At 32.0% G+C, this 18,334-nt stretch overlaps 3 protein-coding genes across 4 annotated transcripts; 1 reads left to right on the forward strand and 2 right to left on the reverse strand.

Moving 5' to 3' along the window:
• Nucleotides 1-1,378: 1,378 nt before the first annotated feature.
• On the forward strand, nucleotides 1,379-6,324 carry LOC137836068 (uncharacterized). Its single transcript, XM_068644887.2, has 5 exons — nucleotides 1,379-1,861; nucleotides 4,168-4,218; nucleotides 5,214-5,276; nucleotides 5,398-5,466; nucleotides 5,654-6,324. Exons 1-5 carry the CDS (start codon nucleotides 1,550-1,552, stop codon nucleotides 5,927-5,929), a joined length of 771 nt encoding a protein of 256 aa, XP_068500988.2. The 5' UTR covers nucleotides 1,379-1,549; the 3' UTR covers nucleotides 5,930-6,324.
• Nucleotides 6,325-8,398: 2,074 nt separating this feature from the next.
• Nucleotides 8,399-10,528, reverse strand: LOC137836071 (RNI-like superfamily protein). Of its 2 annotated transcripts, none has more exons than XM_068644892.2 (2): nucleotides 10,392-10,528; nucleotides 8,399-10,112 (listed from the first exon to the last, which is right to left on the reverse strand). In XM_068644892.2, the coding sequence occupies exon 2, from the start codon at nucleotides 10,107-10,109 to the stop codon at nucleotides 8,706-8,708; it is 1,404 nt and encodes a 467-aa protein (XP_068500993.2). In that variant the 5' UTR covers nucleotides 10,110-10,112; nucleotides 10,392-10,528; the 3' UTR covers nucleotides 8,399-8,705. The 2 variants fall into 2 exon arrangements, with proteins under 2 accessions (XP_068500993.2, XP_068500994.2); XM_068644893.2 differs by having other exon boundaries at nucleotides 10,214-10,469.
• A 4,281-nt stretch (nucleotides 10,529-14,809) lies between these two features.
• On the reverse strand, nucleotides 14,810-17,341 carry LOC137836064 (transcription factor bHLH25). The gene is made up of 4 exons (XM_068644883.2): nucleotides 17,203-17,341; nucleotides 16,621-17,121; nucleotides 15,693-16,049; nucleotides 14,810-15,034 (listed from the first exon to the last, which is right to left on the reverse strand). The coding sequence occupies exons 1-4, from the start codon at nucleotides 17,272-17,274 to the stop codon at nucleotides 14,939-14,941; spliced, it is 1,026 nt and encodes a 341-aa protein (XP_068500984.2). The 5' UTR covers nucleotides 17,275-17,341; the 3' UTR covers nucleotides 14,810-14,938.
• Nucleotides 17,342-18,334: the final 993 nt, after the last annotated feature.

Consider the following 18,334-nt stretch of genomic DNA (forward strand, 5'->3'; position numbering starts at 1 on the left):
ACGCATGTAATAGCTTTCCGAAAAGTACGTTTAAACGTAATAAACGAATCTATAGATAGAAAGTTATAATGGGTTATAGGGATGTTATTGTCCAATGAAGGCACTATTAGGGCACTTTGACATAATAAAAATCATTTTTATAAGGAACCCTAATAATTTCATACTTCATATACCATCTTTAAGACAAATGTTTGTAACCCTAAGTTGGTATTAAAGGGAACACCATTAGTTTCAACTTCTTCCTAATTCACAATTTTATCTATGATTTTTTATCAACTAAAAACATATATAAATAGAAAAAGTACCAAAGATATCTATATATTCTCTGTATTTAAAGTTATATAATTTTGTTAGTTATCAATCAATATATTATTTTTTAATTTATTTATTTAGTACTTTTTATTTTATTGAATCATCATTTATCACAGTTAACATCTTATTTTTTTCTGAATTAATTAATTATTCTTAAATCACTTAATATTTTAAGTTTAAATTTTAGGATTTATGAAACATTTAATTTTATTATTAAATGATTGTTCACATTTTGATCTTACTAACGTAACTATTATTTTTTCAAGTCTTTGTATAATACATAATAGTCGTTCAGATATCGCATAATAGTCGATCAGATATCGACATAAATGATTGAATTCTTTACGAAATGAAAACATATCGAAAACTTAAGTCTAATAATTGTCTTAAGATCTCAATTAACGTGAATGAATTCCTTATCTAATCTTAAAATCAACTCAATAAATTGCGTCAAATCAGATTTCATCTTATAAGTCAATTTTACGAGGTTGAGTTAATCTTAAAGTCCACTTCTTACTTATCTATTTTAATAATTTCTAAAAAATTATTTATTAAAAAATAAAATTGCACCATATTACTAAAAATTCCTAAAAAAAAAGTAAAGTTATGGCATTAAGTTAGAGTAGGTTATAGTTATTTGGAAGAAAAATAAATATTTGAGGGGAAGACATAAATAGAATAGGTTTTGATGTGTGTGTAGGTGGTGGGAAGGTAATGGTGACCGAATATGAAAACAAAATGGGGTCCACGCATCCATGCTTTTTTTTTTCTTTCAAATCACATTTTTTCTTTTTTTATTTTCTTCTCCACCAAAAATGGGAATAAAACACTACAGAAGATAAAAAAAAAAAAAAAAAAAAAACAACACTTGAGGTTTGTTTGACACGTGAAATAAAAGTGGGACCCGCAGGAATGATCCACACACCCACATCAATTACAAATCACAACAAGTTTTTTTTTCTTTCCTTTTTTTTCATTTTTTTCAAATTTAAATAAATTATATTATTGTTTTTATTATTATTATTATTATTATTATTAATATTATTATTTGTGAGGAGTGTGATATGCAGCATAACATAGCAGAAGCAGGGACATTATATAAACCTTCTGTTACTTGTTCTTCTTCTTCTTCTTCTTCTTCTTCTTTCTTCTTTCTTCTTCTTCTGTGTATCTTTGTTGCGTTTCATTGTTAATACCTATTTAACATTCCAACAACACCCTTTTCTCACCTCACCAGATGTGCCACGACGACGACTGGGTCAACCTCGCCGTCGCCGACGATTCCCTCGTCGTCAACCTTCTCCTCCGCCTCCACCACCCCCCTCCGCCGCCGCCTCAACCGCTCTCTCTTCACCTCCACTGGACGGTGCGTCAGCGCCGCTCGAGATCCGTCCGCCGACACGCGCCTCACAAAAAACCGGAGTCCACCAGAGCCAGCCCCACCACGCCGCTCTCCTGGAGCGGCGCCACGTCAGCAAGCGGCGGCAACCTAGACGGCTACGAGGAGTCGAGCCGTCCAACCACTCTACCCCAAACCTCAAGATCTAAGGTTCGTTCTCTTCCGCCCCTCTCTCTCTCTCTGTTTTCCGTTTCACTTTCCCGTCGCGCTCGCCGCCGTGCGTGGCTCACGTGTCTGCGTCAAACGGCCAGCACCAAACTGCTTTTTCGTTGTTGTGCGTGGCTCCGTAACTGTAGCTACGTTTGCGCGAGTATGCATGTTGGTGCGTGGCAGTTTCCATTGGAATCACGAATGAACAAAAATGCCATTCACACTTCAGATTTAGAATTTTAGCTTTGATTTTGTTTTTTTTCCTTTCTAGAAAGTTCGTTGGACTATTGTGTTGTGAATTCAAAACAAGAACGGTTCCTACTTTTGATTCAATCACTTTTCTTCTTCACACCTTCTTTCCCATCTAATGACGGAAACGCCCTTCCACTGTGATTGAGATTGGTATTTGCGAGGGGTAATTGTGTAATATTGTGGGAATAACATGTTCTTCTTCATCTTCTTCTTCTTCTGTTGCTTGTGACTGCATAATGTTTGGTGAAGTGTTTAGTAGTGGTTGACTGGTTGTGCGCTTTTTTTGGTGTTTATAATTACGATGCCATGGAAGGGTAGGGTAGGGTTGAGTTGGGTTGGGTGGGAAACTTGTATCTGTGTCGTCGTCCATTGATGCTTTTCCTGCACCCGCACTCTCTCTCTCTCTCTTCTCTCTCTCTCCTCTTTCATGTTGGTGCTTTAATAATACTTAATTGTAGTGATTATTTGAACTAATCCAACTCCATTTGTGGGTCTGCGTCGTCGTTTCACATGCTGTATGACAAATTTCTGTTACGATATCCGCGTCACAGTTTGAACACAACGCAAGCCTCTCTGTGGTGATGTCAAATAATAAGATAGTGAATGAGAAAAAGTCAAAAGTAGGAATGCGGTTTTGATTTTCCCTTTTCTTAGAAAAAGTAAATAGCCAAGCTTTTGATTGGAAAGTGTTATCCCACAGAATAACAGGGTGTTAATTGTTGTTCTTATGGTAGTTTGGTGGGTCTGAATTGTCAGAATCTGGGGTTACTTTTTATGTTTTGGGGAGGGAGTGGTGTAGCGTGTGAGGAAAATCAATGAAATGGGGTAGCATCTATTTCGTGTTCTCCAAAATAAGTACTTAAGAAAGTCAAAAAATAAAGTTGTAGATTTCATATGAAGATTATAAACCTCATTTTATATGTTTAAAGTTTAGTTTAAAGTTTCCTTATGAGATGATTATTGCACTCACTTCTATAATCTCTCATTAATCTTAGATCTTCACCAAATGAGAAGAAAGAGAAACAAATAAATAAAAAAGTGGTAGCATTGTGGTGCGTTAAATGGCACCAACGATTATAGCGATTTTAGTAGCTCCCATACGAAAATCGATGGGGACCACGTGGTTACCAAATCGGTGGGTTGGGTCAATGCGTAGCTACTTGTTGTGTTGTGTGTGTTATGTATTAATCTCTAACGCTCTATGTCTTTATTTTCAAACACATTTTTATTATTTGGCATAGCAGCTTCGGGTGCATGCAAATAATTTAGCATTACCCCTTCCTTTTTGGATGGACAGTTTGAGAAGAGAGCCATTTTTGTTTCTCTCCACCATTCATCCCAAACCCAAAACAACTTCCTTCTTTCTGTATCACTGTGATGATGGTACGGAGCCACTCCACTGTAATAACTGTAAGGTATAAATAGGAATTTCTTGTATTGGAATATGGTACGCTTCAATTAATGCTACCTTCAGTACTCCACTGTGATGCTAGTAATTATTATATAAATAAATAAAAACATTTTGATGATCATGTTAGTTTTTGTAATTGTAGTACTATAAGAAGACACAAATGCAACTGCTATAAGAAGCATTTCTTTTTTTAGTTTTTCTTTCTGGCTTCACATTATTACTAACATTAAAAGTATCAGATCCCCAAAAAAGGTTTGTGTAAATGGGTGTTCCTCGATTATTGTCCTTGATCTTCGGGATGTCATGAAATCATAAACCTCAGAAGTTGTTTGATTTATTGCTTGTTTATCTCTACTCTGCTATGCTGTTTAACTTAACTTTTTTTTAAAAATTATTTCTCTAAAACGGAGAAATTTGGCTAGATATAATATTTAAAAAACTCTCAAATTTAAATAAAATTAGTTTTTTTTCTTTACTGAACAAAAAGTTCAATAAAGAGCGTGACAGCTAATTAGGGAGATTATGCTTTTAACCAATGAAACAATCCCAAAAATAAGATCTAATAGTACTATTTTAATAATTTGCTCTATAAATCCATATTATTTTCTGGATCCTGAATTCTCTTACATTTGGTATTTTGCAGGTTTCTAATCCCAGTGAAACAGCCACTACCAGAAAGTCAAGAAGAAAAAAGGTAAATATGAGCCTTTTACTCGATGCCCATATTCTAGAATATTCGAGTCATTGGAGTGTTTCATAAATTTAACTTTTCAGGAACACTTAATTATAGGAACCGCGATGCTCGTATATCAGGATATTTTATGAGATAAGAAAGAATATATATTTGTATGCTATTTAAGAATTATACGAATGTGAATAAAGTACAGATAAAAGGGGCATGACGGGATAAATAGTTTTGTAGACCATGTTTGAGAAAGTTGAGCAGACCAAATCATACAACACTATACTTTATATATAGTACATAATCATGTAGATCTAGACTACCCAACTTGTCCATTACTGATTGGTCTAGACCACCAACTTGTGTAGATAGGATCTATGCAGCGAATTTTCCTATAACAATGTATTCTCATAGACTCCTTATACACATACTTTTGACTTTCTTACAACTTTCTCCCAATCTTTCTCTACATCTCTATTATATCATGTATCATATCCATTGTTTTCTCTCTTCATCTTTTTTTCCCCACACCCTGTCTTTCCCTTCCCTCCACCCAGAAAGTGGAGGGTGTTTATAATTTTTCTTTCTCATATGGCCTAAGAAATTTGGGAGAGAACGGATTATTGGCGGTGATAGACGGTGCTTCAACTTATCTGACCTTAGTTTACATGTTCTCATTGATTACATTGAAAATAAATATTAAAGACCGTGACTCAATGGATTGTTAGCGTTTTAGGTTATTATCTCATATCCTTTGTTATAGATGTTGTCAAAAAAATCTGTATCTAGTGATTTTATATTTTATTTTTTAGCTCCTAGTATAGTTATAATAATACTAACTAGTTTTCACAGCTAACACAATTGGAAAATAACACGCCATGGCCCCCATGTTTTACCTGTTCTCTTGCCATCACACTTATGGATAAAATTATAATTGTCTGTTCTCCCTTTCTGTTTTCAGTTGCCTGCTTAACATATCTTAAACTTAATGCTTGTCGTGTCTGCAGACCTTAGCTGAACTAAAAGATGCCGAGGATTTGTTGTTGAAGGAAAGAAGAAGTCTGAAAAAAGTAAGATTTTGCCTTTATTTCCATAAATAGTTTATATTCGCTTAGCATGATCTCATTCCTTACCTTTGGAGATATATTTTTTTATGGTTTGTTCACTAACATTCTGTGGATTTGGGAACAGGAACTGGCGTCCTTGCGTCTCACTGTTGAGCAACATAGAACCACAAATGAAAGCTTAAAGAGAGTGAAGGTAAAGCTCCTTATCTTCTTCCTTTCTAAAACACACTGCTAATACTTAGTTCACATTCCTAACATAACAATAAACAGTGAATTTCTGTTGCTTTCCGCAACTAAAATCTGTAAAACTTGTTGAATGATGAATAAACCCATCTGAGATATGGTGCATTAGAATCTGATGTCCTGAACTTTTTTAACAGCTTGATTTTGTGTCACGGCAAAACTCTAGCGCTGCTGCTACGGCCTCTGAGGTGTGTGGGAAAGCTGTCAATATGGACCCATCTCAGTTTGCAACGTCAGAGTGTCATCCATCTAGTTCATTCTCCCGAAACACTGCCATTCATGACGTTTCACCTGTTTATGCAGCAAATGTTTCTCCCAAAGCACAAGAGAATGGTAACCAAGAATCTTCATTCGTGCTCCCTGATCTAAATTTGCCCGTTGATGAGGATTTCAGCGCCAATGCCATGCATTGAATTAGCTTAGCTAATGAAAGATAAAATCTTGAGTGATATTCAGCATTCTTGCAACTATGCCTAATAGTGATAGTACAAGGTATAGCATGTCAGTCCTAACAAATTAGGTTCTGCTAATGTAATTGTAGATGTTAAACCATTCACATTTCCCACTTGGTCAAAACTAATGTGGAAATTGTTTTTTTCTTCTTCATTCATGAATCTGAGGGTAGTGTAGAAATCCTAACAGATCAGGTGTAGTAGTTCCATTTTTTTTTCCTTCACAGGTTTCTACATGGTCCAAAATTCTTTGTGGCAACCCTCGATCGTCCTTTATTATAGAAATATTTTCTCATTCATGTAATTACATGTTCTATATAGATAATTCAAGAATTATTGTGGTGAGGTTGCCTACCCAGATTTGGTTTCTTTTTAATTCTTTTTAAAAGCTTGTTATGCAAAACTTATGTTATAACAAACGTCTAATCAATATTCTATATTTATCTGGATTCAAAAGGAAAGAACCTTCATTCCCAAAGAATCAGAGAGAAAACAATGTTTTCATATGAAGAGTCGGGTTTGTAAGCCAATAAAATTACTATCAGAAAAAAAAATCCTAAAATATTATATGAAATCATTTTTAGTCTTTCTTCAATTTTAAATTTTAATTAAATCAAAATTTAATAATGTTTTTTTATACCATGAATTGATATATAAAATAAAATCGAGTCCAACGTACAAACATTAAAACATAGAATTAAACTGAATTTTGTTATACTAATAAGAGTTAAATTTAAATAAAAATAGGCTTATTTATAGTAAGATTTAATTTATTATTTAAATCAAAAACTAAATTGTTGGTAAGTTTAAGATTCTTCATCCTTTAAAACAGCATTTTTTGTAAATATATATTTTTTATGTGTAAATTAATAATACGAATAAAATTTTGACTAAAATAAGTGTACTTGTAGTATGATTTAATTAAAGTACTGTTATTTGTGACTGAATTTAAATATATAAAAATGAGTTAAATTGATTTTAACTTTAAATATTATCATCCACTAAATAATTTCTGCTATTTTTTTACTGTAAATTAAACACGATTTTACAATAAAAGACATAAATAATTAATGAAGACTATAAAACTGTCAAAATATTAAACAAGAATACGTGATAATTTCTATATCAGTTCGTTTTCTTAGTAAGAAAGTAAACTAAAAGTAACACGCGTTTCCTTAGTTTCCTGCACTAAATGACAAGATTATTTGAGAATTCATGAAAATGATTTTGTGAAGAATAACATTTTTGTTTACTTATTATAACAAATTAACCAATTTTAGTTAAAAAAAATATCGTGGTTATGGAAAATATTGATAGAGATTAATAAATTTATATAAAACTATAAAAATGTGATATTAGGTACAACACTGTAAAAGTAAATTAAGAAGTGTAACATAAAAAAAACATGAAAATAAAACTCTTAAATATGACATGACATTATAAGATTCATAAAAGTAAATTAACAACCCATATAACAAGTTAATGTATAAAAATTCTCTTATATAACTTCTTTCATTTTTATTATTTTAACTTATGCATATAAATTAATTTAAACTTCTGAAAAAAAGTCTATTTTTTTTCTAAAACCCTAAATCCTATCATTCCTGAATCAATAGATTGATGCATCAAATACACCGTTTTACCTTCTTTTTTGTGTGTGTTGGCCTCATTTTTGTTGTTCTCTGATCTTAGCTTCTGTCAAAGAAAGGAGAGTTGGTAAAATTTAATTTGAACAATAGACTAATAAAGTATGCTATAATGACATCTTTATCAGGTTCCTATTCTAGTGCTGTGAACTCATGTACAGAACTTGGGAATTGTGAAATTGGTCTAAATAATGCACTCATTGGATCAGTTTGTGCTCCTTCTTTTCAATATTCTTCAGTATCCATGTCTTGTTTCCATGTAAATGGCAATACATAACTACATATAATCTTTCGCCTGAATGTTCTCACCCAAAAATTGTCAGTTTTGTGTGTTCTTTTTTGTTGCATATCAATATTGGATTCATTGTACATACATGGACATGAATATAAAGAAATTAGACAAATGTTAGAAAACAAATTTGACAGATGTTACAGAAGTTCAAACAAGAAAAGAGTATAATAGCATTTTATTGTGAATCAAAGGTATCTGATACTCCATTTTCATACATAATAGATCAACTATACAGATGGGGTTTTTGTTAGGAATATAATTACTATAAGTGGCATAAGAAACTCAATCTCAAAACAAAAACTTTACTAGACATAAACGCAAAACTTAAATCATCATTAACAATAACATGGATTAATGCTGTGTGATATTTTTATTGGTTTAATTCAAGGAATGAAAAACTTGAAAGGCTAATTGTCTCGGTTGTGTTTGGCCAGGTTATAGGGTGCACGAACCCCAAGATATACCTAGTTCAGAGAGAATCAAACAGTAACATTGTAAAGTAAAAACTACTTTTATGATAAACTTTTCTGCATTCACTTCAGTACATTGAAGTAACAACAGTAAATGGTCTAGAGCTATTCAAAGATACAAAAACTTACAGTTTACAAAATGATCCGATTTCATAAATTTAGGAAGCATTTGCTTGGATAATATAAACAATATACTGCCAGAAAGCCTATTTGATCAATTAGATGTACAAAATAAATACAACACAATTTATATGTGTGTGACACTGTGATTTTGATGTACGACATATAGATATAGAGTAGCATTGAAGATAGCTAAGACCCCAACAGGTTCAGTACATCCATGATAAGTCTTGCCTGAAAGACACAGACTTTGCAGCTCCTTGGACACCTCTTTCAGAAATTTGAGGGCAATCTTCGATGGCCAAGAAATCCAACTTCAGTGATCCAATAAGTGGCTTTAATCCATCATCAGAGATCCCCAAACATTTGCTTAACCGCAAAATGCACAATCTGGGAAACTGACTCACAAGCTGTAGTCCTTCATCACTGATCTCTTGGCACCTTACCAGTTCAAGAGTTTCAAGATATTCTGCTGCACAAAGGGCTTCCATTCCAACATCATTGAAGGAATAAACATGATCCAGAGCAAGGTGTCGAACCGGGCATTTATTAATCAAACAAAGTATTCCAGTCAAAGTGAATGAGGATGATGAAGGGAACTCCCCATCAGAAAAAGATATCCTCACTGCTTCAAGCTTGGAGCAGTTTTGAGCCAAGGCTTGCAGACTCTCATCTGTCAATCTCAATGGATTATTCACCAATGAGGGAAGTGAAAAATCCGATGGAACTCTAAAAGAAACCGATTGAAGGTCACTTGATCTTTGGGACAAACAAATAATGTCAAAGTCTCTCACCCCAACACACATGTCCAGGTGAATTTTCTGCAAGTTCTTGCACTTTCTCAACACACAAGCAAGCCCTCTCCCAGGACTGATGATGCAATTCACCAGGCTAAGTTCCAGCATATTCTCACAAGGCACATGCTGCTTTTGCCACCTATCCACAGACAACCGATCATAGACCTTCATGTATCGGTAATTAGCATCCACTTCAAACTGCAACCTTCTGAGTTTCTGCCAACCAAGTCCAAGCTTAATCAAGTCCCCTTCCCCAATGGCCCTGCAATTCTTGATGGAGAGATCCTCCAGCTTCCCAAGCTTGCCAAGGTATTCAAGCCACTCCACACTGCTCACATTGAGGCATCTGATAAGGTGAAGCCTGGAGAGGTTCTTGCAACCCACAACAAGAGAGAGAATGCCACAGCCAGTGATCCTTGGAGTGAAATTCAGCCTCAGAGATGAGAGCTTGGAAGAAGAAGCCAAGTAACGGAGGCCAACATCAGTGATAAATGTACAGTAGCTGAGGGAGAGATCAGTGAGTAGAGGGCTGTGCTTTGCAAGAATCAGAAGGCCCTTATCATCCAATTGTTTTCCCAGTTTGGACATCCATCCAGAGTATGTAATCTCCACTTTGGACAAATTCTGAAACCTTATGCACAGACATGTCAAAGCTTCATCTGCAGGATCCATACCACACCCAACCTTTATGCAATGCCTCTGTGCATTGTCCAAATAATAAAGCCGTTTACAAACAAGAGAAACAGCGTTTCTGTCGTTTGTCTTCTTCATCCTACTCAATATTTCCCATACTATGTGCTCTGGTATGTTATCCATCCACTGCAAAAAAATGAAGAAATTTACAGCAACAATGTAAATTTTTCATCCCATACTCATTTATACTAATGCCCAACAATTAAAAATCGAAAATTGCAACATACTAATAGTTAGATCTGGGCGAATTTTAAAAGGGGTGAAAGATTGATTCATTTTGGGAAGAATTGAACTGGGATTGGAGAAAGTGAAGAAGAACACCGAAAAGGCAATAGTAGGAGAATGAGGTGAAAAATGGAGTTTGAGATAAGATGAAAAGAAGGAAGCAATGGATCCATTGCCTACCTGCACTTCACAACGTCAATGCCCAGACCAGACCAAGGAATCAACCAAACAAGATTTGTTGCAGATGAATCTAATGTCAATCAACATTGAAAACAACATTTTCATTAGATATTTTTCTTAAAAACTCTTCTCTGGATACTTCCTTTGTCAGGCCCCAAAACAAATACATCCCCTTTTGGGCTTTTTCTCTCAAGCCCAAGTCCAACTATTACAAGCCCAACCCCATGCACACCCATGGAATTCATTACGTGAATCCCTAACTTAGTGGGCTGTTTCTTCCTACACCTCCATAGTTTCTCTTATCACCTCCGTAGATCAAACAAAAAGATCATTTTATCCTTAAAAGATACCAAAAACATAAAATCTATTAAACTTATTAATACACCTTTACGATACCAAAATCATATAAACTAGTAAGCATAAAACCTAACACAAGCATACACGAGTACAACAGTATTTTTATTATTTACAATACTTTAAAATAGTATTACCTAACTTATCACATGTTTAACTGAATTTATAGGATATTACCTAATTTATTAGGATTTTTTTATATTTTCTATTAACGTAATCAATTCGTTCTATCGATCAATATTCCCTCGAATTCGATAAATACAAGTATATATATATATATATATATATATATATATATATATATATTAAAATGATTAAAATTAAATATTTACTAATTGTAAATTTTAATTATATAAAATAAGTACTTATTGACCTTTATATCTAGTATTACACCAACTCGATAACATTAATGATAAACAAATAACTATATTAAATTTTAAAACCCATACATAATAAATACTGTAGGGAAAAATTTGAGTTAACAAATTCAAGTTAACAATTAATTTTTTAAAAAATTAATGTATTTTTTATTTTTAAAATTGTGTTAGAATCATATTAGAATTATCAAAAATCTATCAAATATTTTTTTAATTTGACACTTATATCGAACACCAAAACATCATTTAAGATGAGTGTCCGAACATTATCCTAAGTTAATAAATAACAGAGGACGAAGAAATAAGATCGGTGGGTACAGTTTTGGTTGGGCCTCTTAAATGCATTCAATTTTGGGTAATTTTTTATTGGTTCCCTGAATGTGTTCTTTCTTATTTATTTTTTCTAGTATTACTTTTCGTACTCATCCTTTTCCATGATATCACCTAAAAAAAAAGGTACGCAACCTTAATTGTGCTGTTATTCATCCTTATATAATTTAAAGGGAATAATGTTTTAGCTTTATTTTATCTCTAATAATTCTAAATATTTCACTAACCTCATTATCGAATTACAAAATATTGATAATTTATTTTAATTTTACATTATATTCATCTAATATCCTATATTATATATATATATATATATAAATGAATTAATATATATATATATATATATTAATCTACATTTAAAGAATTAAAAACTTCTTTATTTTATAATTATTCATAACAATAAACAGCGAAAGTAAAATTTTGTTGTTTTCAATTTGTTTCTATAAAGTATTATTTTCACAGTTAAAAATAAGATTATAAATAAAAGTATTTTTTAATAAAAAATTACGATAATGGAAACGAAAATGAATAAAATTATTTTTCTAAAAGGAAATTGTATCCACGGGCCTCTCTTAAAAGTTTATATCAAAATGAAAAAGTAACATTTATATCAAAATGAAAAAGTAACATTTTGTTTGTTTTTTGTGAGAAATAAGTTTATAGATCTTGAAATAAAATCACCCTTAATTTATTAATTATAATTATGAAACTATATTTGGCGTTAACTGTGATAAATACAATAGGTTAAGAGAAATATTAGTATTATAAACACTGGCTAAGCTTTAAAATTAAATGGAAGAATAGATTAATTAAGTCATTAGGTTAGGAATATAATTAATTAATTCACAATATATAAATTAAATAGAATATTTTTAATAATATTATCTCTCGTGAATGGATTTAAGCAACTAATAATATTATTTCAATATAAAGTGACGTTATGTTTTTTATACACAACCAAATCTGTAAAACAGGTACTTTTTAAACTAATATAAGTAAATAATATATTTATAAAACAATTTAAAACTAAACCAGTAAAAAAATTCATAAAAATCTACATGACAAAATCACAAGAAAAAAAAAATCTAAACACAGGAAAATATGTACATTCCAGTCATATGGTATAAGATTTATTGTACACAATAAAGCTATTGAAGTAAAAAAAAAAAGTAAGTTTAAAATAAATAAATAAATGGTTTTATATTACAAAAATATCATTAATTGATGAAATAATTAATGCATGAAAGATAAATGTTTATAGTATCGCCTTACATTAAAGTGTTGTCTGTACTCTTTTATGAAGTGAAAAAAAAATCGAGGATGACATAAAAAAAATAGTACAAATTATGATTGAAAAACTTATTTTAGAGTAATTTTTTTTAATTTTACCTTTTTGTTCTTGCCGGTGACTTGGCCGTCGGTTGACTCTGACACTTCTCTTTGTTGTTGAATATTTTTATCTGTAGAGATAGAGGACGTCCTTACCGTCCGTCGTTTGCACTCCGACACTCACAAAAATAACAATAATTCTCAGTGTAGTGTGTAAAAACAGCGTACCTTCACCTAGGGTTTCAACCCCTTTTTATAACCGCACATGCGCACTTGCACTTGAGATAAACAAATATTAACTGAAAATAAGCATAACCACATTATCTTATATCTCTAACAAAAAACCACCTGTCACATACACCAATGACCTTTAGGTGCTAAACTGCAAACCACATTCTGTTATACATACACCTCCCTATCTTTTTAGGGTTAACAACATCTATCAACGTGCAACAAACAGATAAAATATCTTTTTATATTTTATCTTATATCTTCATAAAATATCTCTTTAAATTTTATTTTTAAGCAGATACAACTTGAATTTAAATCATAGCACATCATTAGAAAATTAGGTCCATTAACCAAACAGACCCAACACCGTTACCTTGACTTCAGGTCCATACCCAAGCTGACTTCTACCTTACCTAAAAATCGAGTAGTAATTGGTCAAAGACTGAAGACCGAGCTGCCTGTCCATTACACCTTTATATTTTAATTTAACAGTTAATAACAAATTATATTTTAGAGTCATAATATTAGAAAATAAAAAATTGATGATAATTTGCTTAATTATAAAAGTAAAATATATTCAAATAAAGCTTGAATAATTTTGACCACACTTATTTGATAATTATTAGTTAGTAATCATGAAACTTGTTCTACTTCGACACGCGGATTCAGCATTTTGGATTTTAGCAAGTTAATGTGAATCACGTTTGTTTTAAAGTTTTCGTGGGACGTGGCACAACTATAATTACTCAAATTTTATTTTTAATGAAATAAAAATTCTATTAATTCTTACGTAAAAAACAAATTTGATTAAAAAAATTGTTATTATTAGTTCAAACAAACAGGTAAGTACAAAACACTATGTAAAATTATTATTATTTAATTAAAGCATAATAATAAACTCTTATACATCCATCTAATTAATCATGCTAAACAAGTTCCATTCTGTCATCAAATCAAATAGAAAGTGTAAGACAAAATGTGTATGTGTTAGGTGGATATAATTTATTTTAGTAAAAAAAGTTGCCCCACTTGAACATTAAAATAAAGTTATTGAGAAATAAATTCATTTTATTGATTTACACACTATTTTCACTCAATTATTTATAATAAAATTCATAGAGAATTTTAGTCTAAACTATTTTGTGCTTAACCCTACTAAAGCAATTTCATCAACTCACCTTTTGTTCTTCATGATCCACCACTATAAAGTATCAAAATCAATGTATGTTCATTGATTAGAGTTTATTTCTCTCATTAGATAATTATTTGAAAAATTTGATGTTCTATTTCGAAACAAATTCGATCTAAAGTTATTTATCTTATATCCATTAGATATAAAATTATTTCATAATATATAAATTTTATTTTATAAATTAATTTTATAAGTTTGTGAATTCAATTTAAAATTCACTTTTAAATATGATATTAGAGATATATACATCATGACGAAAATGTTTTATCTTATCCGATCATTCTCTACTTACCAAAACTTCAATATGTGAATTTTATAAAGTTAAATTAAACTTCCACTTCACGACTTAATCTTTTTACGAATAAAAAAAATCATATTGGAGTGACTACTTATTCATGATACATCAATCACTGGACAAGTATTTTAATAGTTTTGAAAAGGTGATTTTACTTTTAGAAATGGTGGGATTTCTTTAAAAAAAAAATGAAACAAACATTGCTTTGGTTAAAACATTTAACCGATCCACCAATGAAACAACGTTATAAAAGAAAAGCAGAACATGTGACAATCGCAAACACTTTTTCGTGATGCTTTTCGTTTCTTACTTTATAAACAAGAAGACGAAACGGAATCTTTATAATTAAAAATTTTCAAAGTTCATACACGATCATCGCAGCATGAAAAGTAAAAAGAACAAAAAAGCAATTCCAGACACGACAAATTGTTTTGATACACTAGTACGGATCGCCATGGATGTTGATTTCATTCATCAGCACTTCCCTTAGATTTCTCACTACCTCCTTCATTGTCATCTTGTATGCGTCACCCATCTGCAACCCATCAAACAATAATTACGTGCCATAAATAATTGTCGTAAATTAGAGATTAGAACATTTCATAGTATATAAGTATAAGGTTGAATTAGATTTAAAGTTCGCTACTTAATATGGTCAGAGACATTTTAAACTTATCATAGTAAGTGTGAGCTTATCAGACCACTGCTACCAGACGGTTAACGGATTATCCATAATATATAGTCTCACACACGAGTTATCACTCTCTACTTTCTTTTACTATTTTCTTACGAGTGTCTATTTTGTATCTCCTACTAGAAGAATTTGTTCTAATTTTCGGAACAACCCACCAAACAACAATTACGTGCTAGAAATAGTTGCTTTGAATACGAAAAGTTAGAACAAATTCTCGTTGTTTTTTTAAGTAAATTAGATATTAGAGTATTTCATAGTATATAAGTAGATGAAAACTTTATTTTATAAGTTAGTTTTGATAATATTGAATTAGGTTTAAAATCCACTACTTAATATGATATAAAAGACATTTCAAACTTATCCTAATAAGTATGAGCTTATCAGACCACCACTATTGGACACTTATCGGACCATCCCATAGTATATTGTCTGACATACGAGTTATCACTCTCAACAACAACCGTACCAGGAAATGTTGAGTGAAGGTGCAGTAGTGTACCTGAGCGACAATGGTGATGCCAAGAGTTGAATTCCCGAAGGGCAAAACGCTGGTGGCGATGACACAGAGATGAAGATTTTCAAGATGGTCCAATAATTTGAGCTCAACTCCTTCTTCCTTCTCGCAATGGATCTCAATGAGCACCTCATTCTCCATAACTCTTGCTTCAATATCAGGGAGCATTCTGCACCAATCTTTGGAATCTGTTTCACTGGAGTTACTGCTATCTTCATCACTCTTGTTCAGGATCATCACTGCTTCTTTCCCTCTCTTGTTTCTCTCTTCAAGCTCCGTCACGCGTCCTTGAAGCTCTTTCACGTAACTAATCGCTTCGCAAAGTATTGAACTCTTGTCCGTCTGCAACATCTCACAAACAAATCATTTTATCAAAAACCATATCCTAAATGCGCGTGTTCCAGTGTTCAGGGATCTAGCATGTGTCACAACGTGATGCTATCATTACTACAGTACTTTTTTGGATTATAGTACAGTTAGTTTACTTAAACAAAAACGTGATTTTGTCTCGAAAATGTCAAAACCCCATCTTCATACTGCAGGCTACAGCAGCACGACGATCATCGATGCTTGTGAAGATTAAGTTTTGATCAAAAAAACAGTATATCAAGTACGGAACGAATAATGGGGTCCCTCAAAATGCAATCGAGGAAGAAAAATGACAAGAATATACTCTCATCTGCACATTGGATTCCACTATTCTTTGATTACCGAGGCGATAAAACAACACATTTTCTTCAAATTCAATATACAAATTAAAAAGTTCAACAGGCACTGATATGGTTGATCTGCAGATAAGTAATATATAATTAAAAAAGAAAAGGAAAAGCATTAAGAAGAATGAGGATAACTTAACTTTTTTTTAATATGTTATGAGAATTATTATTCATCATTATCGAATCACTCTTATTACCTTCTTGAGGCCAGGGATAGTGGCTGAAAGTGCTATGAACCTCTCGGCGAGTTCTTGTCTCCTTTTTCTTTCGGCCATGATGTGGTCAAGGGAGCCGTTTCTGCCCCTCTTTACGGTGGCGGAGTTGGGTTTTGGCTGTTCTGAGCTGAGATTCCGGTGGCGTTTTTTGGAGGAGAGAGTGGAGGTGGATGATGATTTAGAGGTGTCGAAATGAGGGGTGGGTGGGATAATGGTGGAGGTGTCAAAAGACAAAATATATGTTCTTGGAGAGGAATCAGCGATGTGGGACTTCTGGGGAGGTATACTGACATTGGAAGCGGCTACCATTGTTAGCGTCTCATCGGAGGATAAACTGCTACCATCGGTGGGCGTTGCAGAGTTATGGTGACTTTGAGTTTCAGAACAAAAACCAGGGTCACCAAGAATGTCCCTGAGAAACTCTTCTTCTTCTGTGTGGCACTCTTCCAACACCAGATCCTTACACCCATCATCACCCTTTTCCTACAACAAGACAATGGTTTCAAACGTTGGTGAAACATGATAACATAGTAAGACAACCATAGCTGATGTTTGTGTTATTACCATTTGAAGAGACCAATTCTCCCATGCTTGTTCCATCGGAGAGTAGAAAGCAGGGGAAAGGAGAAAGTCCATGAATGACTACTGTCAAGGAAAATGCTATTTAAATAACAATTACTTTCACCAATATTTTAATGCAAACTCTGTTGGCTTTCTGTTCTGCTGACACCTGTTGCTCAATTAATGTTATGCATCTAATATTTAATAATCATAAATTGGATGTGCTCAAATAATGTTACTCTCATAGTTGTATATTTAAAAATATTAATTAGATTTTTTCAAAAAAAATTCATCCTTTTATATAAACCTAAATTTCGATAATATTATACATTAACAATCTTTCATTCTATTACAATTAAAAAAAAATATTAAAATCGGACTGGTCACGCTGAAGCTGAAAGCGATAGACCAACACAATTAAATTCATTATGTCAAAACAGAAGTTTAATCTTTGATTAAACATTAGGTAATGTATCCTTAATCATGATTCAAAATTTTAATTTGATTTAATAATAAGAGTTTCATGATAATAATATAAATAAGTATAAATTTCAAAAATAAGTATGTCATCATTCAATAACACTAAGTATCAAATATCGAGATCTTATTTGAGACGTGAGAGTGTTTTTACATATACCATCTGAAGTTAAAGTTTAATAGAACAGGAAGTAGAGTGGTGAAAAATAGTAACCATTTTGAAAAAAAGGAAAAAAAAATAGACCGATCGAACAAAAATGAAGGACTATTTGAGAAAAAAAAAACAATTTTAAAATTACATTTTATTGCCCGTTTTTTTTTATAATAGAATTATCAAATTAACATTTTTTATTTTAATAAAAAAAATATCTTTTACTTTTTAAAAGATATAATATGGAACAGTGTGTTGTTGTTGTATTGAAAACCAGTAGTTTTGTCTTTTAGTGGCCAGTCATCTGAACAACATGGCCTGAAACACCGTGCAATCCACACGCGGAAACGCTACGCTTTCACATAAATGAACCTACATATTTTTCATAACTTTATACTCATCTTCATATATAATATACGCTACTTTTAAATAAAAACAATCTAACTCTAATGAAATTCTATAAACTAAATTTTAAATCTAATTTAATTTTAAAAATTACTTTGTAAA

This window comes from Phaseolus vulgaris, chromosome 5, assembly GCF_051622355.1.
Source record: "Phaseolus vulgaris cultivar YP4 chromosome 5, ASM5162235v1, whole genome shotgun sequence".
NCBI lineage: Eukaryota > Viridiplantae > Streptophyta > Magnoliopsida > Fabales > Fabaceae > Phaseolus > Phaseolus vulgaris.